The sequence below is a fragment of the Rhincodon typus genome, chromosome 4, assembly GCF_021869965.1.
Source record: "Rhincodon typus isolate 14 chromosome 4, sRhiTyp1.1, whole genome shotgun sequence".
Classification (NCBI taxonomy): Eukaryota; Metazoa; Chordata; class Chondrichthyes; order Orectolobiformes; family Rhincodontidae; genus Rhincodon; species Rhincodon typus.
In genome coordinates this window covers 22019587-22047338 of record NC_063335.1, presented here as the reverse complement: position 1 = coordinate 22047338, position 27752 = coordinate 22019587, and the positions used below count along the sequence as shown (strand labels likewise).

The 27752-nt window shown below is 41.0% G+C and overlaps 1 protein-coding gene across 1 annotated transcript in view; it reads left to right on the top strand.

The window, feature by feature from the left end:
• The window catches only part of zfhx4 (zinc finger homeobox 4), a 255751-nt gene that overhangs the window by 211560 nt on the left and 16439 nt on the right, over positions 1–27752 (top strand). Inside the window, exons 6-10 of the mRNA XM_048596252.1 lie at positions 10403–10536; positions 11445–11645; positions 17250–17370; positions 20560–21800; positions 21849–26091. Of these exons, the coding sequence (XP_048452209.1) occupies positions 10403–10536; positions 11445–11645; positions 17250–17370; positions 20560–21800; positions 21849–26091 (5940 nt within the window). The remainder of the gene's footprint in view (positions 1–10402; positions 10537–11444; positions 11646–17249; positions 17371–20559; positions 21801–21848; positions 26092–27752) is intronic.

The window sequence follows — 27752 nt, the reverse complement described above, 5'->3', positions numbered from 1 at the left end:
GCAATTCTCCGCTGCTGACCTCACACTTCTATGGCACACCTCTCATGCTATCTTGTGCCTGCCAGAAATGGAAGTACTCACTACCGTTGAGATTTTCAGGGATTTCTACTGCCAGTGCCATTTTTAAAACCCAGCTGTGTACCAGGTCAATCGGTGCCAGCCAAGGACTGCCATTCACAGCTGCATTGTTGGAAGAATTGCCCCAAAGATGGCCAAAAGAGGCAACGTTGTTGATGGCGTAGTGGACAGGACCTTCACTAGAGACCATGGCACCAGACCTGGTCTGACGTTGCCACCCATGGTCCAGAGGAATGTGTAACAGTGCAGGAAGGTGGTGAATTACCTTCTATGGTCTGAAAGGGCAAGTGCCACCAACTTCTCTCTACTCCTCACACTCACTCTAACTCTCTTCTACTGCACCCTACTGGCACCAAGGTTCATGCTCTACCATTCTATTTCAGGCAGCATCTTCCCTCAATTGCTCTGAGCCTCCAGACTGATGCACCCTCTGCTTCCTATTTGCTTAGGACACCTAGCCACTTTTCTCCCAACTGATCTGCAGGTAGAGGTCTGCCAGCGTGGCACACAATAAGCCAAGATGGGTCGTGATGGGGTGCCTGACATTCATCTCCTTGCCTTCTCTTCAAGGAGAGAATACTTAGTGGGAGAGGACCATGACCACTTGGAGGGATGCTGAGACCTCCAGTCTCGGCAACCAAGTAAGATATGTTTTCAAGTATTGCACTTCTGTCCCATGGCTACCACTGTGAATGTGTTCTTAACATGCTCAAACTTCAATCCCTACTTCACAACTCCTTGTCTCTCTCTCGTACTCTTGTTTCTGCCTTAGAGACCAGCCCCTCAGAATATTTCCTACTCCTCCTCCTCCTTCTTCACCTCTGATGAGGAATCCACAGATTTGGCTTTGGCAAGGCTTACTTGGAACAGTGAGGTTCAACATTTTTGATATGTTTACCAAAACCTTGTAACTTTGCACCTCTAATTATAAAACCCATCAAAAACTGGGTTTGAGTTAGATACACTTCACAATTGCTGCTATTTGGTTAATCAAATCACACAGCCACCTCTCCTCCTTTGAACATATTCCTAAAGACTATCCAGACTGCATCTTGTCTTGTCTTCCTCAGAGTAGAGGAATCTGATGGAGGACCTGATTGAGGCTCACAAAATTGAGGAGTGTGGATAAGGGAAACTCTCCCCTTAGTTGATGAATCAATAAGCAGAGGTCATAGAAGTAAGGTCAGGGGTCAGGAGGTTTCGAGAGGATTTAAGGAAGGCATTTTCTTTCACCAAGAGTAGGAGATATCTGGAACTCACTGCCTGAAAGAATGGCAGAGGCAGAAACATGTAAGAACTATTTAAATGATTCCTCTGACGTACCTTTTAGTATACAAAACTATGGGCCAAGTGCTGGCAGAGGACTAGAGCAGATAGATGCTCGATGACTAGCATGGGTCTGAAGGGCTGAAGGACCTTTCCCCGTGATGTAGAATTCGATAATTGTATAAACTTGCAAAGGCTTGAATCACTCGAGAACCACAAACAATATGTACAAATGAGACTACCTTGAAGCAAACAATGATGTATTCTATTGGAACATGACACCTGGTTTCACTTCCAAAACTAAAATTGGCAAAACCTTCCAGTAAATGAGAGCCAACTGATTCAGCTGCAGTAATGTGCTATTTTTATCAACATAAGTGGGTTTTGATGACAGAAAAATTACAGTTTGCACTGAGTGATGCATCTTGTCTCATTTTAAATTGAAATTAAACACACTTAACAAATACTCAGCATGGGGCATTTATCATGAGAGTGAAATATTTCAGATTTTCAGTATCAGAAGTATAAATAGAAAATGCTGGCAATACTTAGCAGGCCAATCAGCATCTGTGGAGAGAGAAACAGAGGGTGAAATTTTTCTATTTTCATGTAGCGTTTTGTCACCTGGGCTTCATGGGCCCCAATTTTTTATGCCTCAGCAACTTTTCTCATGCAATCATTTACTCTTCACCACATACATCCCTCAAAAGCACCCTCAAGTGTCTTTCTCATGGAATTGCATGGCAGGAGAGGCAGACTGAACAGGACGTTCTGGCATTTGAGTCACCAGTTTAATGTCCGACTATACACCATATCAGATGCTATAATCCGGAATCTACTCCCCACACTGTGGTGTTCCACCCTCATTACCAGACACATGGCCCAGAAAGCAAAGCAGGTACTGTGCTTTGTGGGCATCGAGCTGCAGATGCTGGGTGGTGAGAAAGAGGACCATCCTTTATTCATCTGCCTGCTGCAGGAGGCCAAGTGCCAGATCAGCCAGTCCTGGCATCAGATAATAGTCAGTGCTGTGCCCCCAGATTAGAAGGAAGGCCCAGTATGCAGGGACAAGGTCAATGATCTTCTGCACTCCGCAAACGTTAGTTCCACCATCTTCACTGTGCTGCCTCACATTCACAGGGCCTTCAGTCACTCTAACTCTGTCAATGCACTCAGGTCTCAGCAAGGATCATAGACAACAACTCTTCACCACAGCATACATCACATCCACTCAACAACTTTCCCCTAGCTCATCATCCTGCACTATGAACCCTTCCTAATCTCTCTGCTTCCTCTTCAATGGCTTATGTGAATGAACTTGAAGGATGTTCCCTCTTGCATGAGAATCTAGGAATGGGGGGGTCATAGTTTTAAACTAAGGGGCCATTTTTTAAAGACAGAAATGAGGATTTTTTCCCCCCGAGGGTTGAGTGTCTTTGAGGAATTCCCTTCTTCAACAGACAGTGAAAGCAGAGACTTGAAATATTTTTAAGATGGAGGTGGATATACTCTTGATTACCAAGGGGATGAAAGATTATCTGGGTTATGCAGGAATACAAAGTTGAGGTTAAAATCGGATCAGCTGTGATCTTATTGTGTAACAGAGCAGGTTTGAAGGGCCAAATGGCCTACTCTTGTTCCTTGTCGTATGTTCACTGGGTGCACTTCACCACTTTTCCTATATCACCATTATCTGCTCTTGTGTGCAGTTTGATCATACTTAATCCTCCCTTTGTCTCATTAGAGGAGAAATTGGACTACTGCTTGGCCTGGTTCACTTACTTTGGTAACCCTGAGGTCAGAACTAAATTCTGCATAGCTCACGTTGCCTTTGAGTGCAGGAGGAATGGTGGCAGTGAGGAATAATGAACAGTCAATCTGTGAGTAAAATTGGGGGATAGATATGTCACTGTGCAGTAAAGCACGTCTTCAATATCAGACCTGCAGCATACTGTGTACCCTTTAAGCAAATGGCAGAGTGTGAAAGACAAAACGGAGCAGTCCTTATTGGGGTGAATGAGGACTATGGTCAGTTAAGGGACTCATCCCATTCTAGTTCTGGGGCTTTGTTCCTGTCAGAGCCTGGGGATCCACATCCTTGCAGTCCACGTACTAGGCCACAGTCAGTCCTGCAGGTCAAATACAATAAGTCTAGGGATTAGAAGTGGGTTTGGTGTGATGTTGTTGAGACATGAATCCAAGGCATAAGTCAGTTTGTTGTCCAATGAAAGGAAGGATTACATACGATGGAAGTGGATGCAAGAGCAGTTAGTGGTGATGGGGAGCAGGAGAGGTGGTGAGGTGTCCCAGTGATTGAGTAGGAAGTACAGAGAACAGGAAGGGTTGTTATTTTGGGAGAATGATCTTGTGAGAGTCACTGAGTTGACCTTCTGTATGTAATAACGATAGTGACATTCCATGAGCCGCAGTGACAGGCATGTGCTGGCAAAGTTGGAGGGAGTGGTGGCCCAAAGTGTGAGGTAGCAGAAAGAAGATGGAAGCATTTATTCTTGCAGAGCTCAGAAGATCATGGACCTATTTCCTGCATTGCTATTTGTCCAGCTTCACTCAGGACACAGATGCAATTGTATTTCAGCTGGTGGTGTGGCTTTTTATGGTGGGTCAGCTAGAAAAAGGACTTCCTTCTCCACCACTTCCAGGTCCCTGTCTCCAAAGTGAGAAGAGAGTTTTCCTTTCCTCTGAGTCATGTGTTAAATGTTGAGGCTTAAACACCACAGGACGAGGGTCAGTTCCACAACTGAAGTGTGTGCAACTGGGCTTTAAAATTGGTGTCATGAACATTGGTAAGCCCCAGTATTCGCAAGTACTTCCACCTCTCCAACCATTTTAAAAAGTTCCCAATGGCCAGGCTGCATAATTAATGAGGTGAAGATGGAAGTTGCATGAGAAATGTCACTCCATGCCACGACAGACCAGGCTTCATGAATCTTACTCAACAAAATCAACTGAAAATCGTAAAACTCTGCCCAGAAGATAACTTCCCCTTGGAATCATACCTAGCACAAAGGTCCCAGGTCATCTCTGCAGGACTCCCTCAGGGTAGTGACCTCGGCCCAACCATCTTCAGCTGCTACATCACCTTTCTTCCTTCCATTTTTATATTCAGTAATTGGTATATTCACTCACAATTTCCAAATGCTAAGTTCCACTTGCAATTTCTTGGACAATGATGCTGCTTATATGCAGCAAGATCTGAACTGTATTCAAGCTTCGGCTGAAAAGTAGCAAGTAGCTGCCACATTGTGACATAACTTGGAATTAAATTTGGATGATTGTCAGGAACAGGAGGGTGTGCCTACAAGGGATCGAAAATTTAGCTTTAGCGATGTCTCAGTCAGTGCTCTTATCTAATAGGTAAGAGGCTGTTGCTGCTAGTGTAGACGAATGTGCAGACTGCAGACAGAATGATCAAACTAACCAGATCAAACTTGATCAAAGTAATCAAATGGTCCAGAGTGCCATTAAAGTGGAGGAAGAAAAGTGAAATGTAGTAATAGGGGAGAGCACTTTTAGGGGAATAGATACTGGTCTCTGCAGCAAAGACAGCAAGACCAGAAGGCCGTGTTACCTACCTGGTGCCAAGGTTCAGGATGTCTCCTCTGAGTGGGAGCTGGTGCTTGTAGCTAGAACCACAATTATTTACGTTCTATACTAATGACTTGGATGACAGAAGCGAGCGTACTCTCACTAAGTTTGTGTACAACACAAAGATAGGTGGGAAGCAGGTAATGAGTCTATCGAGGGATATAGGCAGTTTTAGTGGGTGGCCAAAAACTTGGCAGGTGGAAAATGATAAGGGAAAAAGTGAGGTTATGCACCTAGGCATGAAGAATAGAAGAAGAATATCTTTTATATGAGGAAGGACTGCAGAAAGCTAAAGCACAGATTTGGGAGTAGTCATTGGGTATGAATTCCAAAGGTTCAGTGGATAAAAGGAAGGTAAATGGAATTTCTGGGCTTTATTTCAAATAGAATGCGTATAAAATTAGCAAGATCTTTTTAAAACTATACAAGGCAATAGTTAGCCCACAATTGGAATTCTGTGAACGGTTTTGACCCCCTTGTGTAAGGATAGATACACTGGCATTGGAGGCAGACCAGACAAGTTTCACAAGGCTGATTGTGGGTCTGGTGGGATTTTCTTATGAGGACAGTTGAGTAGTTTGGCCCTGCACTGATTAGAGTTTAGAAGAATGAGAAGAAACCTTGTTGAATGATAAGATTTTGGGGGGCTTTAGACGATAGGTGCAGAAAAGTTGTTCCTCTTTGTGGGAAAGTCTAAGACCAAAAAATATACAGTGAGGAGTTGCCTATTTGAGAGCGATGAGGAGGAATTGTTTTTCAATCAAGGTCGATCTGAGGAATTCTTTACTGCAGAGGGCTGTCAAGGCTGGTTCATTTTAAGTATATTCAAAGCTGAGACAGACAGATTTTTAATCAGCAAAGGAATTGAGGTTTATGGGGATAAGGCAGTAAAGTGAAGTTGAGGATTATCAGATCAGCCACAATCTCATTGAATAGCAGAGTAGACTTGATGGGCCCAATGACCTACTTCTGCTCGTATGGGCCACAAGACCATAACGCATAAAAGATTCTAGTGGGGGGACTTGGCATGTTTTAAAATAAAGAAGCTGTTTCCTTAATGGGGAAATCTTAAACTAGGGGCAGAATAAGGGAACATACTTTTAAAAATGAAATGAAAAAAACCTCTCCCAGAGGATAGTGAATGTCTGGAATTTTCCATCCCACATAGTTGTGGAGTGAGATCACTGGAAGTATTTCAAGAGTGGATAGGTAGATTTTTGAATGTATCAGGAAATTGAGGTCTATGAAGAGCAGGAATGAAAGAGGAGTTAAGACCTGAAGCAGGTTGGACATATCATTGTTGAAAAGCAGAAGCAGGCTTGAGGGGCCGAATGGTCTCCTCCTGCAGCTGATTTCTTCTGTTCTAGTTAAGTCTCAATGAGGTCACCTCTCAGTCTTCAAAATGCTAGAGGACGCAGACCCAGTCTCCTCGATCTCTCCTCATAAAACAATCCTGCAATCCCCAGATTAATCTGGTGAATCTCCATTACAGTCCATGTGTTGCAAGTATATCTTTGCTTAGATAAGGAGACCAAAACTGCACACATTACTCCCAATGAGATCTCACCAAGGCTCGTACAACTGCAGCAAAACATCTTTACCTCTGTGCTCAAAGCCCCATGGATGAAAGCCAACATATAGTTTCCCTTTCTAATTGTTTACTGACCCAGCATGCTAGTTTTTAGTGACTCATGGGCAAGAAGACAAATCATTTTGGACATCCACACTTCCCAAGCACCTGATATTTCAGAAATATTCTGCTTTTTTTGTACCAAGGTGAATAATTTCTCATTTATTTGCATTCTGTTCTATCTGCTATACTCTAGCCTATTCATTCAGCCTCTCCCAATACTTTTTAATCCATCTTGAATCCTCCTCACAAATTTGTGTTCCCAACCAATTTGGTGTCGTGAGTAAATTTGGAAATACTTCAACTGACCCCACATCCAAACCATTGATGTAGATTGCGAACAGTTTGAACCTAGAATTGACCCATGCAGAGCCTGCCATCCTAAGAATGATCCATTATTCCAACGCTCAGCTTTCTCTCTCAGCCGATTCTCCACTATACTGGTATATTCCAACCTCCGCCCCATCCAACATGCTGTAATGTTATTTACTAAATACCTGCATAAGACTTCTAAAAATCTGAATGCACTGCATCCATTAGTTCTCCTTTGTCTATGTTACAACTAACATATTCAAAAATGTTTTATTTTCCCAAGTGTGATTTCCTCTTTACAATTCACATTGAGTCTTCCCAATCTTGCCATTCTTTTCTAAATGTTCATTTATCACATCCTGTATAACAGATGATATCGATTCTCAGCTGCTAACATCAAAGTAACAGATCTGTAGCTCTCCATTCTCCCTCTCTCTCTCTCTCTCATTTAAATAGCGGAGTCACATTTGCTTCATTCCAGTCAGCAAGACCCTTTCCAAAATCTGTAGATTTATGAAAGAACACTAATGTATCGATTAGTTCAGTTGCTACTTCCTTCAACGGTCTGGGATGAACCTCACCTGATCCAATACATTTATTGACCCTCAGTCCAGGTTTTTTTTTCCAAGCACCACCTCTTTAGTAATTTGGTTTGGTTTTTCAGTTACACTTGTCCTTTGGTCACCTATTGTTTTGGGGAGACTTTCTGTATCCTATTCGTGAAGATAGGGGCTGAATAACTGTTTAGTTTCTCCTCCATTTCCCAATTCTCCTGCTTGCTCCTGTAATGGGCCCACATTTATCATTACTGATACTTTTCATTTCTCATATCGCTAGGACATTTTACAGTGCCTTTATGCTCCTATACGCATCTGTTGGTTGGGTCCAGCGCTGGTGGCAGCAAAGCGGTGGTTGATGGGCATCACAGCAACATTGAGGTGGGCCCAGATCCGGGCCCGTTGATTGGTCCAGGACAGGCAGCGAGGCAACGGTGGCAGATAATTGACTCGGTGGCGAAAGATCATGCCTGAAGAGTGGCAACTTTGACGTCTGTTAGGTCCGGTGTAGATGGCAGTGAGGTGGTGGAAGACGGAAGGAGGTGCAGCCATTGTTGATGATGATCTGGCTCAGGATTGATGGACAGTCTCTAACCTCAATCTTTCTATTTTTTTCTTATTCTTGAACTATTCAAAATGGTGCCAGATCATGGCAACAGTGGAAAAGCTTTTCACTGTATTTTACTGTTCTTTCTCACTAAAATGCCAAAATTGTTCATTCATTCACTGGCTTGCATTCACATTCTTTTCCCCCCAGTTCCTTATCAGTTTCTTGGTCCTCCTTTGCTGGGTCCCACGTTACTTGCAAATTTACCACCATTTTTGATATTCTTAAGCCACCTCCTTTGATTTAATTTAATCTTTGACTTGTTGCAGTAACTACAGTTGAATCACCTTTTCCTTTGGCTATTTGAGCCTTAAAGGAATGTATAGGTGTTGTAGAATTTATAGTGTTTCTTTAAATGCTACCCATTGCCCGTCTGCCATCAAACCTATTTATTGTATTTTCCTAATCCATCTGAGTCATCATGACCCGCGATGTTTCCCTTGCTGAAATCTAAGGACCGTAACTTCGGAATGAACTATGTTGCATTCACATATTACACAAAATTCCAGCATGTTATGGTCGTTATTTCCCAAAGAGAAGGTTGTTAATTAGCCTTTTCTCATTGCACAAAATCAAATCTAAAATAGCCTGATCTTCAGTTGGCTACTCAACATTCTGTTCCAGAAACTCACCTAATACACTCTCCAGGAATTCATCCTCCAAAGCATTAATGCTAACCTGGTTAACCCAGTCTATATGACAATTGAATTATTGCAGTATTCCCCCCCTCCTCCTCTTACGTGCATCTATAATTTTGTGATTTATGGCATGCCCAACATTAGTGCTGCAGTTTGGTGTTTCTTAGCTCCATCTAAATAGATTCTACATTTTGGTCCTTTGATCAAAGATCCTCATTTATAGCAATGGACTGACATTTCCCTTCAAGTCACAGATAATCCCTAACCTGGAAGTACATCACTGTTGTTTAGTGGCCAGTGGATCCAAATCCTTACCTTCACAAATTGGTCTGTGGTGATTCAGGAAGGCAGCTCACAATCCCCCTTCTTAAAGATAATTAGGAATGTCCAATAAATGTTGATCATACTGGTTACTTCTACAGTCCATCAATGAAAATAGAATTGAGTTTGAATTTCACAAGGGTAATAGAATGATCTTCATTACTGGGGTAAATCAAATGACCACAACTAAGCAGCTAGGATTGCACTGCAGACATAAACATTTAATACTGTTTCATAAGCATTTAATGTTTATGTGTTAAATGCAATTTTCTGAATTGAATCGCATTGACGACTCAGCAATCTGGATTGCAGGTACAAAATTGATTAATTTTCCAAGCTAGTGAGTAATTAACTAAACAACTGAAAAGCAATTATTGTCAAGTTGGTCTGCTTTTGCAATATTTTTTGTTTAAATTTTATGAAACAAAAAAGCATTTGGATCAATGTTCAATATGATGCTGTCACTTATTTCTTTGACTCAAAAATGTATGAAATATTTTGGCTGGCAGTTTCCTGTTTAAATTTACATTTCTGCTTCCCATCACATCATTTGAGTATTTGCAGTTCTCTTGAATTGATGGTCAGTGTAGCTTTGTATCTTATGGCTACAGATGCAAAAAATTAATATGAATTTCGTGTTTGCAAAAGAAACTAGTTTAACGGAAGCTTGAATTACACGCACACACATGCGTGCATGTGTGTGTGTGTAGAAGTTATTAAATGCAGGGATGACATTCTGTTCAACTCAAAGCAGATGAGTTTTGATGACTTGTGACAGTTGGAGGGGCTTATAACCTGCTACCTATGCACAACTGCAGCAGAGAAGAGCTAAAACCAAATAAGTATTGGGAGCACTATTTGTATTCAAAGATAAATTAACTAATTTGAAGATGATCTCTTGAATTGTACTTCGACTCATATGGTGTTTCTTCTTTCCTCCAGAAATTGTGAGGAGTGAACAAAGTAGTGTGACAAGCTGGCTGCTACTGCAGTATGGAGCTGGAGGAGCACAGCAGGCCAGGCAACATCAGAGGAGTTGACGTTTCTGAAGAAGGGTCCCGACCCGAAACGTCAACTTTCCTGCTCCTCTGATGCTGGCTGGCCTGCTGTGCTCCTCCGGCTCCACACTGTGCTATCTCTCACTCCAGCATCGGCAGTTCTTACTATCTCTGGCTGCTACTGCATATGTTCTTTTAGAAAACTACTTATACTCCCAGAAGTATAGTTGTAAGAAAATAGAAGCATTATAAAGCTTGCCTTTTTGCACAATGGGTTAAATCCTCACCAGTTTTTAAAATTGAAGGACATTTATTGAAATTACAGATATTTTTGGCTGAATTGCAGTTTGAGTACATTCACATCCTGATGTGTTTCATCGGTTTAACAGGAACAATTGCGCTATCTGCAGAACCTCAAGAGAGTTCTATAGTGGGAGATCGGTCACTGCCACAGGGAGGAGATGATGACCTCACTTCCAAAAGACCTCAGTCAGCTGGTAGCAGCAAACCCAGTCAAGAGCAGGTAAGAGACAAAAACTTTTTCTACTGGGATTTTTTTCTGGTCTGTTTTCTTTATCATTTTTCTCCAAGTATTTCCCAGGAAATTATTAATAAAAGCTTTATTGGCAAAACCTTTTTTTTTCCTCTATTGGATGTGGCAACCCTGACAAAGGTCAGAATTGTTGTCCTAATTGTCCTGGATCTGAGTGGCTTGCTCGGCCATTTCAGAGGACAGTTAAGAGTCAACCACATTGTTATGTATTTAGAGTAACGTGGATGGCAGATTTCCTTCCCTTAATGGCATTAGTGAACTGGATGGGTTTTTTTAAACAAAATACCATAGTTGATTGATACATTAGTGGTTGCCATTACAGATGGGCAGCTTTGACTTCAAGATTGAATTAGTTGGATTTCAATTACAGAAGTTTTGAGCCCATTTTTCTAAAACATTAGCCAGAGCCACTGGATTGCTAGTCCAGAGACATGCCTCCTATGCTACCGTCTGTGTATTCAAACCATCTGAAGTTACTTTCGTTATGAAATTTATATCAAGGTTTCTGTTTATACTTATCACTTAAAGCAAAATTATCTTGGTTTTTGAAATGGATGCAGTGTAAACAGGGATCGATTTGAGAGGACTGAAAACAATATCTTACATAAAAGTCTAATTTTTCCTGATTCTGAATAAAACAATTTGAAATCTTACTGTTAAAAAGAACAATTTGATTAGCTACTTCTTCTTTGCTAATGCAAGGCTGGCCCTGTTTTCTTGAAGAAATAAACATATTCAATTTGACTTTGTTTTATTAATGCGCTCGTAATTCCTCACTGCAAAATGATTTTGTCTGAAAGAGGCCAAACAGAAGAACTTTGCCTGTTATATGTCACTTGTTTCTAATATAAATGTTATTAAATGCTACTTGGTTACAGCTCTACCAGTGTCCCTACTGTAATTACAACAGTAAGGATGGAAACAGGATTCAGATGCATGTCATGTCCCAGCATTCCATGCAGCCGGTCATCTGCTGCCCTCTCTGTCAGGATGTCCTCAGCAACAAGATTCATCTACAGCTCCACCTGACCCATTTGCACAGTGTGGCACCTGACTGTGTGGAGAAGCTACTTATGACTGTAAGCAGTTTAAAGTGTATCTCACTCGAGGAGCTTTTGGCTTCAGAATTGGAAATTAAAATCCTTCATTGTTTGAAATATAAGCTGCAGAGTTTATTGCCCTTTTCAGAATGAAATGTGTTTCTGTGGTGATTTATGCTCGAAGACAAATACTGATTTGCTTTTGGATGAACTGCACTACTTCTCAAGCATCATACATCAAGAAGGGTTGATGTGCTGGTCTGGATTTTCCCATTTTAGAACTAAAATAGCGATGGTCTTTGTGTGGTAAAATATATAAATATTCTTGTGTGTTAGGAATAAATGTTTTTGATTTCTACATACTGTAAAGCTTTTTAAGACTATTTTAATGAATTTGAAAAGGAAATGCATCCATAGGAGAAAGCAAGCAAAAGAACAAGACCCATGAAGAGGTTGCTGAAGACAAAATTAAAAGTCATCTAAGCGATGAGCAGAATTATTTAAAGAATAAAAGTGAGATTTGTGAGTACTACTGGTTATTTAAAAGGCAGTTGAAGATAACTGTAGTGGGCATTAAAAGTAGGTAAAATGCCAATACAAAAATAAGTTGTGAATAATGTAGGTGCCTGTAAGGAAAAATTATTTTCAAGACAAGAAAGGTTTTTAAAGGGACAGTTTATGTAGAAGTGTGGTGAAAGGAATGAGGAGAAGTACCACACGTGTTGTGAATGCTTTAGGTGTCATTTGTGCCTCATTGACACCGCTGCCTCTAAGTGAGAATTATGTGGCTTCAAGACCCACTCCAGAGCTCTGACCATACGAAAACCAAAAGAACAGTGGCTGCTATAAATTAGAGACAAAATTAGAAATTGCTGGAAAAACTCAATAGGTCTGGCCACATCTGTGGATAGAAATTAGAGTTAACGTTACAGGTTGAGTGACCCTTCCTCAGAACCAGTTCTTCAGAATTATTTGACCCGAAACGTTAACTCTGATTTCTCTTCATAGATGCTGCCAGACCTACTGAGCCTTTCCAGCAACTTCTACTTTTGTCTCTGACCATATAATCTAGGCTGAAATGATTAGTGATGTCATACTGTTATGAAAATACTAAAAAAAACTATGTGAGACTTATGGAATACAGTCTAAATACATGAAGAAATTACTGCTTTTAAAGGTTTCATCAATATACAACATTTAGATGAGTAGAGACATGAACTAGGGAAGAATACATAAGTTGGGCAAAATTGTCAGTAGTGGTCTGATCGTTTATCAACAGCGCATTGACTGTACATTATCATTATTCAGGTCATGATAATTTAGAAACAACAGGTTGCACCTATTGGATCCTTTTAGGAAATAGCCAGATTATTTGGTAAGCACTAGTTACATTTATTTTGATTTTTGAAAGATTAAACCTGGGAATTTCCTCACTACTGTTCCCATAACTTCACCAGTAGAAACCATAGAAGCATCCCTGAAGAAATTCCTGGTCTCATTAACCAGTTAATTTACTCTTGATTACAATTTTTTTCAAAAATCACCCATTTAATAAAGCTGAAAGAGAGAGAGAACCTCCACCTGGGGTCACTGATTCTTGGATATTCATGCTTCTGTCTGTTAGAACAAAACCAAGGAAGACTTTAAAATGACAGACAGGACTCAGTTCTGGGATCCCTGCCTTACTTCCTATGTGTCATTTTTTATGGCGGGTGTAGTAAGCCCTCTTATAGCAATCATGCCTTTGCCTACTCCATTGCAGATGTAGGAAGTTTAGAAGCAAATAGCTCAGCAGTTATGTCTGTGATACATTCACCAGATGTTCTCATTAGGAGCAGAGACAGATGGCTAATTTTTTTTTCTCCACATGTCCTTATTATGAATGTTTGGCTGAACTCTAAGCCTCATTAATAAATTAACTCGGCAGGGGTCTGTTTACACAGGTGGAATTGAAGTTTTTGCTTTGATTGCCATCTTTGAGATTATAATAAACTATTCTTTCTTTGATCGTCATGTGTATTTAGGCAAAGTTAAGAGATGTGAAGTCAAGTGAAACATGTATTATTAATACCATGAATGGCTTTGACTGACCGACACTTTTACAACGTTGTAAGAGCAACAGTTTCTCAACCACGATTTCTTTTCCCCCAAGAGCGTTTCAAAGAATTGCTACTTACAATAAGGCTCAATGGTTCTATACATAATAATGCTTAATATGTGAGTGGGCTTGGAGAGTGGAAAGAGCACAGAAGGAACATGGAAATGGACAGTGAAAGTGGTTATAAGGAGGGCTTGAGACTTGAAATCAAACGAAGTCGTGGAGAAGTAATGTTGGCCTTCTAGCCAGCCCAGCTCAGTACTCCATCTGCAAACTGCTCCTGAGGTGGAAGGCTAACTTCTTCCTGCTGGGGTGAAAATATGCGGGGAAGCTTTGTTTTTTATAAAAGGAATTTGGTCTGCCTGGTTGGGCAGTTTCTAAACTCAACTTTTCTGCTTCCTTGATTAAATCCACTCCATGGACTCATCTATTTAAACTGTTCTTGTGGTGGAGGGTTTTATTACAAATGATGTTAAATGGTGCGGCAAGATGACCAGTATGGAAAAGATTTTGTAGTCATTGGCCAAAGTAATGGGTTTTAAGGTGTATAAATATAAAACAAAGGACACTGGAAGAACAACAGTGTGTGTGCTCAGTGGCTGGTTCTCCATTTGCAAAAGCAATACAGAAAAAAAATTGGACAGTTTGCAATCTTGATATCAGATTTGACCCAAAGATGAGCTTCACATTTGACCACCAACAATATCACCTTTCAACCTCTGCACATTACCTGTGCCTTAGGCAGTTAGAGATGGACAACATTGCACCTATTTCATGAATGAATGAAGGAATTAGTTCGAGGTTACACCAGGGTTCTTGAAAAATACAGGAAAGTACTTAGAATGGCAGCATTTGGGCTGTAATCGTAGCTGACTATTTTCAGTCAAAAGTTATTTGTGGAAAGGGGAAAATTAATGTACCAGCAGTATTTAAAGGATGACAGGGAAGATTGCTGTGTGCAACAAAAATATCCAACTGCTGAATGTAGTTCAGCGAAGTGTAACAAAACTTAAACCTAAGTAAAGGCAATGGAACTACCAAAAAATATGGAGCAGGTCTTGAGCCTTTACTGTGGACATGATGTTGTCTCAGGGAGGAACAAGGAACATGGTCTTAAGGTCAGAAGAAGAGTTCACACAAAATACAGATTTAACAACTTAATGCAGAGATCAGTGCACAAGTTGAACAGACTGCCAAATGAGTTAGTGGAGACAAACTAAAGAAGAATTGAGATATTTGCAAATGGTCACCGCATTAAACAGATGGGTTCTAGTAACCAGTTTCTAGGTGATGTTCTACTTGATAATGAATCCATGACCGAGTGTCTGGGGAGCTCTGAAAATGCACTGGAAGATGATATGAGCATTAGTAGACAAAAGACCTAATTTATGGGCTGCAGGTCCGAGCTTGGGGGAAGAAGCTCGGGATGAAGATATAAAGATTAGTCAGGTGGAAACTCGGAGGAGGTCAGTATCATGAGGAACACGTGCTAACATTTCTGTCCTAGGCCTGCTGCAGAATTCCAGTGAAACCTGACACAAGCTGAAGGAGCAACTCCTCATTTTCTGCTTGACAGCCTTCAGAAATCAACATGAAGTCCATCAATTTCAGACCATGAACACTGTCCTCCATTTGAACACACCACAACTCCCCATCCCACTCACACCCAAAGTGTTTACTTTGCATGGGTTTGCCCCCAGCACAGCTGACCTTTCCTCCATTACTAACACCTTACCATTAACACTACTCTTTATCGATATCTCCCTAACTACCATTAACGCTCCTTTTGCCTTTTGCTCTGGGCACCCTTACCACTTGTTCCACTTGCTCTTCTTGTCCTTTTGTCAACAACATAAAAACCGTAATTTTTCAGTCCTCTTCAGTTATAAAGACAAGCCATATTGGACTCAATGGTAATTTTGTTTCTCTCTGCACAGATGCTGCCAGAACTGCCGAGTTTCTCCAATAATTTCTGTTTATATTTGTTGTTGGCAAACTGTCTAAGAAATTGATTGAGTTCTTTGATAAAGCGATGGAGAGGGGTAAGAGAGGCAGTGTATTTTGTGGGAATGTGGACTTGCAGAAGGTGTTTGATAAAATGCTACTTTAAGGGTTAAATTAACAAAATTGAAATGGAATCAAGGGACATAGCAACATGGATAAGTGACAAAGTAGAGAAAAGTTAGATTGGAGCATGTGTATAAGGAATTACAGCCAGGTTTCAGGTCACAGTTAACTGTAGTTGTCTTTGCACATGTGCAGATGTATGGCCTGGTCCAGCAAATGATAAAGATCTACACTCCTCTCAATCTAAACCCTGTCAAGATTTCCTACAACTTATTTTATGGAGTAAGAAGCAGGAATAGCAGGCCTTCTAAAAATGTTCCGATGTATCTATTAGTCAGATCTTGAAGTAATGGCACTTTTGTCCGAAGGAGATTGTATCAGAAGAGCCCCAACCAGCAAAGCATGTACGGCAGAAAATCATGTTAGCTTTCTGTGCAGATGCAGTGTGCTGGATATGAGGGGAAGAACCTGCAGTGCCGCCTGGTGTGTCTCTGTAGATCTGATGACTGTTCCTCTGAGCACAATAACTCATAATTTGTATTAATAATCACTGCTAAACAGAGCTATTTCAGACTACAACCACTTATGCTCCTCACCTTTTCCCGGCTTTCTGGAATATACAATGATCGTCAAAATGAACACTAAGTGAAAACTGAAAGAACTGCAGATGCTGCAAATCAAAAACAAAGACAGAAATTGATGGAAAAGTTCAGCAGGTCTGGCAGCATCTGTGAAGAGAAATCACAATTAACGTTTCAGGTTGAGTGACCTTTACTCAGACCGTTCTGAGGAAGGGTCACCCGACCCAAAACATTAACTCTGATTTCTCTCCACAGATGCTGCCAGACCTGCTGAAGTTTTCCAACGATTTCTATTTTTGGTTAAGCAATAAGTAAGTCCGATTAAAATACCACTCCTTCCTGACACTGCTACCATTCTATCTTATTGTACAAGGAGGAAAATTAGGAGATTAAAGTTGATTATTATTTGTTAGACAACAACATTCCTTTTTATTTGAATATATTCAATGAAAGGCAGCAGACAGAGAATATTTTAGTTATTGGCTTACCTAAGGATAGCACAAATGGAAATTCCTCGATCTGCTTCTTCAGTCCCATTGGACTTTCTCATCGTGATTTTGCTTTTGATAAATGAAATACATTTTTCTGGAAATAATTATATGTATCACATGAACTTTTGTTTTAATATGATGTGGAGATGCCAGTGTTGGACTGAGGTGGATAAAGTCAGAAGTCACACGACACCAGGTTATAGTCTAATGGGTTTATTTAACATCACAAGCTTTTGCAACGCTGCTGCTCTGTCAGGTGAAGACACCCTGAAAGCTTGTGATTTTAAACAAACCTGTCGGACTATAACCTGTTGTCATGTGACTTCCAACTTTGTTTTAAATAGATGCTGTATGTAATATTCATTCTGATATGATAAATGAGTCTCATTGTGTGTTTCTTTGAAAGGTGTCTTTTCCAGATGGGATGAACTCCACCAGTATATTGTCCTCAACTGGCTCTGAGAAAACACAGTGTTTTCTCAACAATACTGCAACTGTAACTACAGAGGAATCGTGTAAATCACATGGTAAGCTCTCTGACTTGATAGCTGACTTTGTAAAGAGGCTATTCCCACACAAACAAATTAATAACTTGGTAAATTCGGAGGTTAAAAATTACTTACACAAACTCTGGAGCATTTGGCATTGGAACAATATTATGTGTATGACATGGTCATCCTTCATTTCTTATGACTGGAGAAGTTGTTCATTTCCCTATCATTTCTGTTTCTGCCTCTCGGAGTGGGTCTTCTGAGGCTAAGGTTGTATAGTTTCTCCTTTTCAAAAAAAAAAAGCATATTTGCAAAATGTTACTACATCTTGGAGAGAGTGCTTGATTTGGATTTGAAATGCATCAGTTAATGGTTGAAAGATGACAGCCTGGACTTTGTAGTGGAATGGAACAAAGCGAGAAATGGTGTTCAGGCTGTGAATCTTAAAATGAGAAGTGCCAAAAAACTCTGACTGAATCAATGGGTTTTGTTTTAAAATAAGGATCCGGCTAGATTTGTAGCGTGTGAATTATTGTAGATGCCTTCGATTTCTTGTGGTCTATGGAGCTCTTGTTGGAATAGTGTTAATGTAAAAAATGTACAAGCACACAAGGGAAGGTGAATTTGGTCCCAAAGGCTCAGGAAAATTAAAATTTGCCAATCATAGAATGTCATCCCTATTGAATGGGAGTGACAGAATCTGTAAGAAGCCAATCCACCAATGACATGGAATTCCTACAGAGTGGAAGCAGGCCATTTGGCCCATCGAGTCCACACTGTCCCTCCGAAGAGCATTCCATCCAGACCACCACCACCACCCCCGACTTTCCTTGTAACCCTGCATTTCCCATCGCTATTCCACCTAGCCTCCACATCCCTGGACTGTGGGAGGAAACCAGAGCACCTAGAGGAAACCCACACAGACATGGGGAGAACGTGTAAACTCCACACAGATAGTCACCCAAGGGTGGGATTGAACCCAGGCCCCTGGCACTGTTACGCAGCAGTACTAATCACTGAGCCACTGTTCCATTCACTCCTGCTACTGATGAGCAGTCTAATGAGTGGAGCTAGCAGCAAGAAATGAGGGGAAGATGAGTGGTTGCCTTAACCTGAGGACTGAGCACCGGAGAAGCAGAAGTTAGAGAGATTTGTGGTAGATGAGGGTTTGCACATAGAGAGGTGATAAGGAAGCAACTACAGTGGGAGGGAGCAGGAAGGCTGTAAAAGAGAGAAGGGAAGCTATGCGAGTGTGGGGGAGGAGGTTGCAACAAAGAGGAAATTATAAACCTGTCAACATGAAACGCTCAGCAAATAAAGAGCAAGGAATGGCTCGTTGGTCTAGGGGTGTGATTTTCATTGGGCAGCACAGTGGCTCACTGGTTAGCACTGCTGCCTCACAGCGCCAGGGACCCAGGTTCAATTCCACCCTCGGGCGACTGTCTGTGTAGAGCTTGTACATTCTCCCCGTGTCAGCGTGGGCTTGCTCCGGGTTCTCCGGTTTCCTCCCACAGTCCAAAGATGTGCAGGTTAGGTGGATTGGCCACGCTGAATTGTCCATAGTGTTCAGGGATGTGTAGATTAGGTAGCTTATAGGGGGATGAGTCTGGGTGGGATGCTCTGAGGGTCGGTGTGGACTTGTTGGGCCAAAGGGCCTGTTTCCACACTCTAGGGATTCTATGATTCTATGAAATCTCGACGTCACTGAAGAAATGAATTCCATGCAAATGACAGTGAAGTCTCCAGCTTTATACTGCAGAAGTTCAAGTGCTAGATGTATTCTATGGGGGGAGAAAATGTTGTGTATCCTATTGTAATGACCATTGCTAATTGGCTGATTTAATACTGAACAGTTTTATTTTAAAAGATTTGCATTTGTGTTGTCACATGTGTTTCACATACTATGAATTACTGGGGGTACAGTGACTATTAGAGACAAGCTAAAATGTGCTAAGATCCCAAACATTAAAACTTGCATTTCTGTAGCTTTTTTTAATGATTTCTTTATATTTTGCGGTCAATGAAACACTTTGTAAGTGCAGTCATTGTTGTAATGAAGGAAGTATAATGAGACAAATGATCAGATAATTTATGGGAGCCTAGGACAAGATGGGATAATCTGAAAAGTAAAACAAGATAATATACTTAACAATCAGAACCAACTGCAGCCATGGATTTCACATGCTGTTCTTTATACGACAGTTTCTTAGGGCTTTACAGAGTTTTTTTTAGCATCTGTGTTTAAAAGGTTGAGTTTCCCTTTACCTGTGGAGCTATAAATCAAATGGTATTGGTCACCTCCTGCAGCAAGTTAGAAATATACTTCTCAGAGTTACTGAATTGCTCTGTCAGGATACATATTTTGAAATGAATGTTCTACAATATCATCAGCATGCACACAAGTTGAAGAACGTTGAAGGAGAAGAGGAAGAAATGGCTTCATATAAATCAAAAATATTCATGATACATTTATTTTCATGTTATGAAGTCACTTTCTGAGTTATTAATTGGATATGAAAAGTTTTGGGATATCTGAGATATTTAAATGTTAGCTGTGAGTGAGAATGTCATAGGTTCAAACCATAATTGAGGACTTAATTATCATAATGTAAACTTATGTGTCATACGTAAGGAGTATTTAATTTTGATGCAGATTTTAAATTGAGACCTTTGAACATTTATAATTTGAGACAAGACCTGGATCTCATAGTTTCCACCTTGTTAGCACTGACCTACAAATGTTTCTCATGGTAGGAGAAACTGGGACTTATAATTTCCCTCAAGAGTTTTGGGAAATATCTGGGAACATTCTCAAACCACTTCAGTAATCCATGCTACATTGACTGCAACAAATCATGTTCTGTTCTTGACCTGTCAAAGGCTTGGAAGTACAAATGGGAGAATCAGGAATCTTGGGAAGTTTTCCTCAGAGTAGTATTTCTGTCCCATTCAGATTGATCTTATAATGTGTCCATGATGGCTTAAAGGTGACAAATGAACTTATAGGTATTTAGTATAACATGTTAGAAGAATAACATAACATTTCATTCTTGGTGCTTTACCCAGTGCAAACCAGAGAGAGTTCACCCTTATGGTTGTTTCCATATGAAAGAGAGAAAGATAGAGATATGACAGCCTTCCCTAAATTTCAATTTCATAGATTCATGGCGGTTTGGATTGCTTCCGTTTTGTTCCTTTCACCTTATATCAATTTTTGTTAAACAGGTGAATATTCGTCAGAAGGGAAAGTTTATACAGTCTCTGACAACTCAAAGTCCGGAATTGAGTCAAAAAAGGATGAGCAGAAGATGTCAAAAGAATCTTCAGAAACAGCAGATTGGAAGAAGGATGGGAGTCAGCATTTTAAGGCCTCAGACTCTCTGCAAGATCAACTAAATGAACTCCAGAAAAGGCAACAGCTGCCTGTGTCAGAACGGCATGTGTACAAATATCGCTGTAGTCAATGTAGTCTGGCTTTCAAGACCATGCAGAAACTTCAGATTCATTCACAATATCACGCTATCCGGGCTGCCACAATGTGTAGCCTTTGCCAACGCAGCTTCCGCACATTTGTGGCTTTAAAGAGACACTTGGAAACCAGTCATCCTGAGCTAAGTGAAGTTGAGATACAACAGATATGTGGGAATTATCATATGAATGGAGAGTTCTGGTCAGAAAGTGAAGTTATCAATCAAGACGATAATATTCTGGTACAGGACATCGATAAGGAAGAGGAAATTGATCAGGATGGGAAAGCCAGTCCAACGGGAAGTGACAGCAGTTCTATTTTAGATGATTTAAGTTCAGAACCAAAACGAACACTGCCTTTCCGGAAAGGTCCAAATTTTACTATGGAAAAGTTTTTGGATCCTTCGCGACCGTACAAATGCACGGTGTGTAAAGAATCTTTCACCCAGAAGAACATTCTCTTGGTTCACTATAATTCAGTATCACACTTGCACAAACTAAAGAAAGTCCTACAAGAGGCATCAAGTCCAATTCCTCAAGAAACTAACAACAGCATAGATAACAAACCCTACAAGTGCAATACGTGTAATGTTGCTTATAGCCAGAGCTCAACATTGGAAATACATATGAGATCTGTGCTCCATCAGACAAAAGCAAGGGCAGCTAAGCTGGAAGCAGGGAGTTGTGGCACTGCAGGGGGAAGTAATAGTGTGGGCAGCGGTGGTAATCTGCTTGTTGCTGGTCAAGTGACTACAGATTCTCCTAGGATTGCCTCAATTGGTAACAAAGACATTAATACAGATATCAAAGAAGCAAACAAAAAACAGTTTACAGAATCAATTTCTCCTCATTCTGTCCAGCATCAACCACAGTCACCAGCACCGGCACATGCCCAGGCCCAGGCCCAGGCCCAGGCCCAGGCTCAGGCCCAGGCCCAGGCTCAGGCTCAGGCTCAGGCCCAGGCCCAGGCTCAAGCTCAGGCCCAGGCCCAAGCTCAGGCTCAGGCTCAGGCTCAGGCCCAGGCCCAGGCCCAAGCTCAAGTTCAGGCCCAAGCCCAGGCTCAAATGCATCTTCAACACGAGCTGCAGCAACAAGCTGCTTTCTTCCAGCCTCAGTTTCTGAATCCAGCATTATTACCACATTTCCCTATGACAGCTGAAGCTTTGCTGCAATTACAACAACCACAGTTTCTCTTTCCTTTTTATCTGCCAAGTACTGAATTTAATCTGAATACAGAGCTTGGTTTGCCTGGTTCAGGAACCTTTGGAATGTCTGCAATGACAGGATCTCTGCTGGAAGATCTAAAGCAGCAAGTACAAGGGCAACAGTTATTGCAAATTCAGCAGCAATATGGACAGCAACATCAAAGTTTACAGACTCAGCAACTGACGCAAAAACAACAGCAACAAATCCTTAAACCATCAAAGCTGGAACCAAATATTCTCAATTCTATAGAGACCCAATTGTTAAAAGACACTTATTCCCATAAAGAAACTGAGGAATTAATGGAAATAGCAGAAAGTAAGACGCAACATGAGATTTTAAGTGAGTCTGAAGCTTTAAAAGAAAATAAAGAGATAAAAAAACAGAAATCAGTAGAAACTGTGCTTCCACCTCCTCGTATTCCATCTGGTGCAAGAGGAAATGCAGCAAAAGCTTTATTGGAAAACTTTGGCTTTGAGTTGGTTATCCAGTTTAATGAAAACAAGCAGAAAGTTCAGAAGAGAAGCAAGAATGGTGAAAATGAGAAAACTGATAAGTTGGAATGTGAAGCATGTGGTAAACTGTTTTCGAACATCCTTATTCTGAAGAGCCACCAAGAGCATATTCACTACCAGTTTTTCCCATTTGGAGAGCTGGAGATATTTGCATGCCATTATAGGGAAGCGTATGACAAACTGTATCCCGTAACACCATCTTCACCAGAGTCACCTGCACCCACACCACTGCCACCTCCCCCACCACCGCCACCACCTCCTCCTCCTCCACCACCACCACCACCTCCTTCCTCAACAGCAAACGGCAAAGTCCAAGGATCTGCCCCATCGCCATTACCGCCACCACCACCTCCTCCGCCACCTCCTCCGCCTCCACCTCCCCCACCTCCCCCTTCTTCACAGTCCCAGGTTCAGATGCCGGTATCCTTGGACCTGCCTCTCTTCCCCCCGGTTATGATGCAGCATTCTTCTTTGCCACCTCAGCTCACTTTGCAACTTCCGACCATGGAGTCTTTATCTGCAGACCTCACCCAGCTCTGTCAACAGCAGTTAGGCTTAGATCCCAATTTTCTCAAACATCACCAATTCAAGCGTCCACGTACAAGAATCACAGACGATCAATTAAAGGTCTTACGAACTTATTTTGACATCAATAACTCACCAACTGAAGAACAAATTCAAGAAATGTCAGACAAGTCAGGACTTCCACAGAAAGTTATCAAGCATTGGTTTCGAAATACTCTGTTTAAAGAGAGGCAAAGAAATAAGGACTCGCCGTACAATTTCAATAATCCACCCATTACCACATTGGAAGAAACCAGAAATGATTCTTGTTTTAATACTGGAGAATGTTACAGGACAGATGGTGCAGTAAATAAGCGATCATCTAGAACACGATTCACTGACTACCAGTTGAGGGTTCTGCAGGACTTTTTTGATACGAATGCTTATCCAAAAGATGATGAAATAGAACAGTTATCCACAGTTCTGAACCTGCCTACTCGAGTAATTGTTGTGTGGTTCCAAAATGCCCGGCAAAAAGCCCGAAAGAGCTTTGAGAATCAAGCCGACGCTAAAGACAGTGAAAGAAGGGAGCTAACCAATGAACGTTATATACGAACCAACAATTTACAATATCAGTGTAAAAAATGCAATGTTGTGTTTCCGCGCATTTTCGATTTAATTACACATCAAAAGAAACAGTGTTACAAAGATGAAGACGATGATGGTCAGGATGATAGTCAGACGGAAGATTCAATGGATGCTATAGACCAAATAATGTCAAATCATCCTGACACTTCTGGTCTACCAGACTCATCAAAGCCTTCATTGGGAACAATGACAGGGTCAGGTTCCAGTTCTGGTTCTAGTACTCCTCTGATGCCTTCACCCAAACTGGAAATAGATAAATGTTCCCCTAAATCTAACTTACCAGGAGAGAAACCAAAGCAAATTGAGGCTATTCAACCCTCTCAAGTGACCAAGCTAACACCTTCACCTCCATCAGAGCCACAGTCGACAACACCTCAGTCACAGCAGCAAAAGCAATCCCAACCACAAATAATGCGGTCTCATTCACAGCCTCAAAGTACACCGACAGTTTCATCCGCCCCTCCGTCTGCAGCTGTCACCTCTTTACAGAACAGTCTACCTCCTCAAATATTACAGTACCAGTGTGACCAGTGTAAATATGCCTTTCCAACCTTGGAACTTTGGCAAGAGCACCAGCACATTCATTTCTTGGCAGCCCAAAATCAATTCCTCCATTCACAAATCTTGGATAGATCTTTAGATATGCCCTATATGATTTTTGACCCAAACAATCCTCTTATAGCAGGACAGTTACTTCCTGGGCCTCTTGCACAAATATCTTCCCAGACTAACTCATCAGTTCCAACTCCTTCCAATACTGCTTCTGGAACAGTGAAGCGCAAATTGGAAGAGAAGGAGGAGAACAACCAAAATGATAAAGAAGGCACAAATAGTAGTGATGAACCCCATCGTGATAAACGGCTCAGAACCACAATTACTCCAGAGCAGCTGGAGATATTATATGAAAAGTACCTGTTGGATTCTAATCCCACTCGCAAAATGTTAGATCATATTTCAAATGAGGTAGGCTTGAAGAAACGTGTGGTTCAGGTTTGGTTTCAGAACACTCGAGCTCGTGAAAGGAAAGGGCAGTTTCGTGCCCTTGGCCCAAGTCAATCTCACAGAAGATGCCCTTTTTGTCGAGCACTCTTCAAAGCTAAGACAGCACTTGAAACGCACATTCGTTCCCGACATTGGCATGAAGCTAAACAAGCAGGTTACAGCCTCCCACCAAGCCCCATTATGCCACAAGACGATGATGGTGACAGCCTGCAAAAAGATAATTATTTTGAATTTCCAACATTACTATTTTCCAAGATCGATGCATTAAGTGAAAATGAAGCACCATCTTCGGTTTCAACACCAGTAAGTAAAACAGCAGATATGTCACCGAAACATCTCCTGAGCCCTTCGTTATTCAAATCAGAATGCCATGAAGACACAGAAAGTCCAAATGTAAACCCTGCTGTTGTCAGTTTTGATCAGAGTAAGGCAGATTATGATGATACATCATCTATTAACACAGCTATAAGTGATGCAAGTACGGGAGATGAAGGAAACAATGAAACTGAAAACATTTTAGTTAGCACTTCAGAGAGTAAAGTTACTGAGTCTTCAGATGATTTAAAAACGTCAATAGCTGGTGATCAATTATCAGTGATGGCTACAACAACCTCAGTTGATTATTGCGATGATAGACTTTCCATCAGTTTACCTAGCCCTTCTCTAAGCTTCATTTCAAGGGATAATGATGTAGATGATAGTGTTGACCGAAGTGAGACATCAAGTTTAGCTGATCCCTGTTCCCCAAGTCCTTTTGGGAGCCACAGTAGTCTTAAATCATCATCCAGATCCAGTGAACGGCCTGGTCAGAAACGCTTCCGAACACAAATGAGTAATCTTCAACTAAAAGTCCTTAAGTCATGCTTCTCTGACTACCGTACACCAACGATGCAAGAATGTGAACTTCTTGGCAATGAGATTAATTTACCTAAAAGAGTTGTCCAGGTCTGGTTTCAGAATGCTCGAGCAAAAGACAAAAAATTAAAGTTAAACATGGCAAAATCATTCATGATGAATCAAACTGGAACTGATGGACAAAGAACAGAATGCTCTTTGTGTGGTGTTATGTACACTGCCCGTTTGTCTATCAGAGATCACATTTTCTCACAGCAGCATATTAACAAGGTGAAAGAAACAGTAGGATGTCAACTTGATAAGGAAAAGGATTACCTTGCTCCTACGACTGTCCGACAGTTGATGGCTCAACAAGAGTTGGATCGTTTGAAGAAGGCTACAGATACTTTGGGCATAACATCACAGCAACAAGTTCTGCATCAGCAAAGCATAATGGAAAATAATGCATTGCATGGCCTCAATGCTTCGACATCCTATTCAGGCCTCTCTGGCCTTTCTCCAGTCATTCTTCCTGGAGTTAATGGCCCTACTTCACTGCCAAGTTTTTCACAAAACACAACAGGTAAGTTATACAGTGATGTTTATTTCTTTCAAAGTTTTAAAACAAGTAGGGCCTTAAAACGTACTTGCCAAACATCTGTCAACATTCAAATTTTCCATATAGTGAGTTCCAATTTGGGTCTTGTTATCCCTTGCGAGATCCTGTATGCCTCCTTAGAGAGACGGAGAGAGAGAAAGCAGGGGAGAAAAAGTTGGAGTATGAGTCACAATAGATTGTGACTCTAAATGAATAAAAAACCAATAATAAATAGCAATAAACATAGTTATCTGTCAATCTTTTCATCCAAAAGGCAAATGAATATAAAAAGAAAGGATAATATAAAGTGATAGCAAGGATGAATTAGAAAATGAATGAGGAAAAGGTGAAATGTATCTCATTTCATTTTAACACCTTATGAACCTAAATCACTACTGTATGTATGCCTTAACAAACATCTGTTTTAAATAAGCACTTCACAAGATCAGTACTAATATTTAAAACTTAAGGTAAACATTATTATGCATAATAAAAGGTATTTAGTAGATTGTCCATTGAACTACATTTTGAAAGGACGTACTGAGAGCTTTTCTAAATACAGATGAACAAATACCAGCGTCTGTTTGAGAGGTTGTAGGAGATAACTATTAATATTATTCAGACCCAAAAAAAGGAAATACAGATATAACAAAAGAAAATTAAAGTGGATGTTTAAATTTGTGGCACTCACTTTCCCAGAGTGCGATGGATACTGAGACACTGCGTAAATTTAATGAGATAGACAGGTTTTTAATGAGTATTGGGATGAAGGTTTATGGAGATCAGGCAAAAAGTGGAGTTGAGGTTGAGATACGATCAGCAATGATCATTCTAAATAGTGGAGTAGACTCAAGAGGCTGAACTGCCTGCTGCTGCTCCTAGTTCTTACGTTAAATATTTTTATGGGAATATCTAAAGTTTGATTTAGGATGGAAAATATGTGTCCATATATATACTTTCTTGCTTTCTCACAAACAAGGCTGCAACTAGATGAAATATATAAAAGGAGTTAACAGAATTAAGAATGTGTTGCAAAGAGAGATTTAATAAACAAAGAAAATTATTCTCCATTTTTAAGATTAAAGGCAGATGTGTTAGCTGTCAATTAATTTGCTGCCTGCTCCTCTGCTGAGAGAGCTCACCATAGCATGCACCAATCAGCTTTGAGCTGATGGCTGAGCATCTTGGCCTGTCAGAGGCCTCAGCAGTGGCATCTGACTTGCAAACTTTGCCAACCAAGCAGAGGCTACTAACCTCTGGGTCCTAAAGAAATAGATCAACACCTACTCCACCAGGCATCCAGCGGCAAAAGGGTAGGTATTTTTCTTTTGCTTCTGGTGGAATAAGGTCAAGGTGAGTGGGTGTCTGAAGCGAGGGGCTAGATTTTAGATGTCACTCCCCTGCCCCAATTCTATACTCCAGTTGCCCTCAGATAGCCCTGCAGGCAGGTCACCTTGCTTCTCCAGGAAGGAAACCAGCCACTTCTCTCGACCTCCATGAAGGCAGATACTCAGGGGTGGGGGTGACATATTGAGGCCCTTAAGTGATCATTGATTGACATGTTAAGAACATTCCCAATGGGCCTGCTTACAGTCCTTAATTGAAAAAGTGGCAAGAAGAAAAGTGTCACCCAATTATTTCCCCTT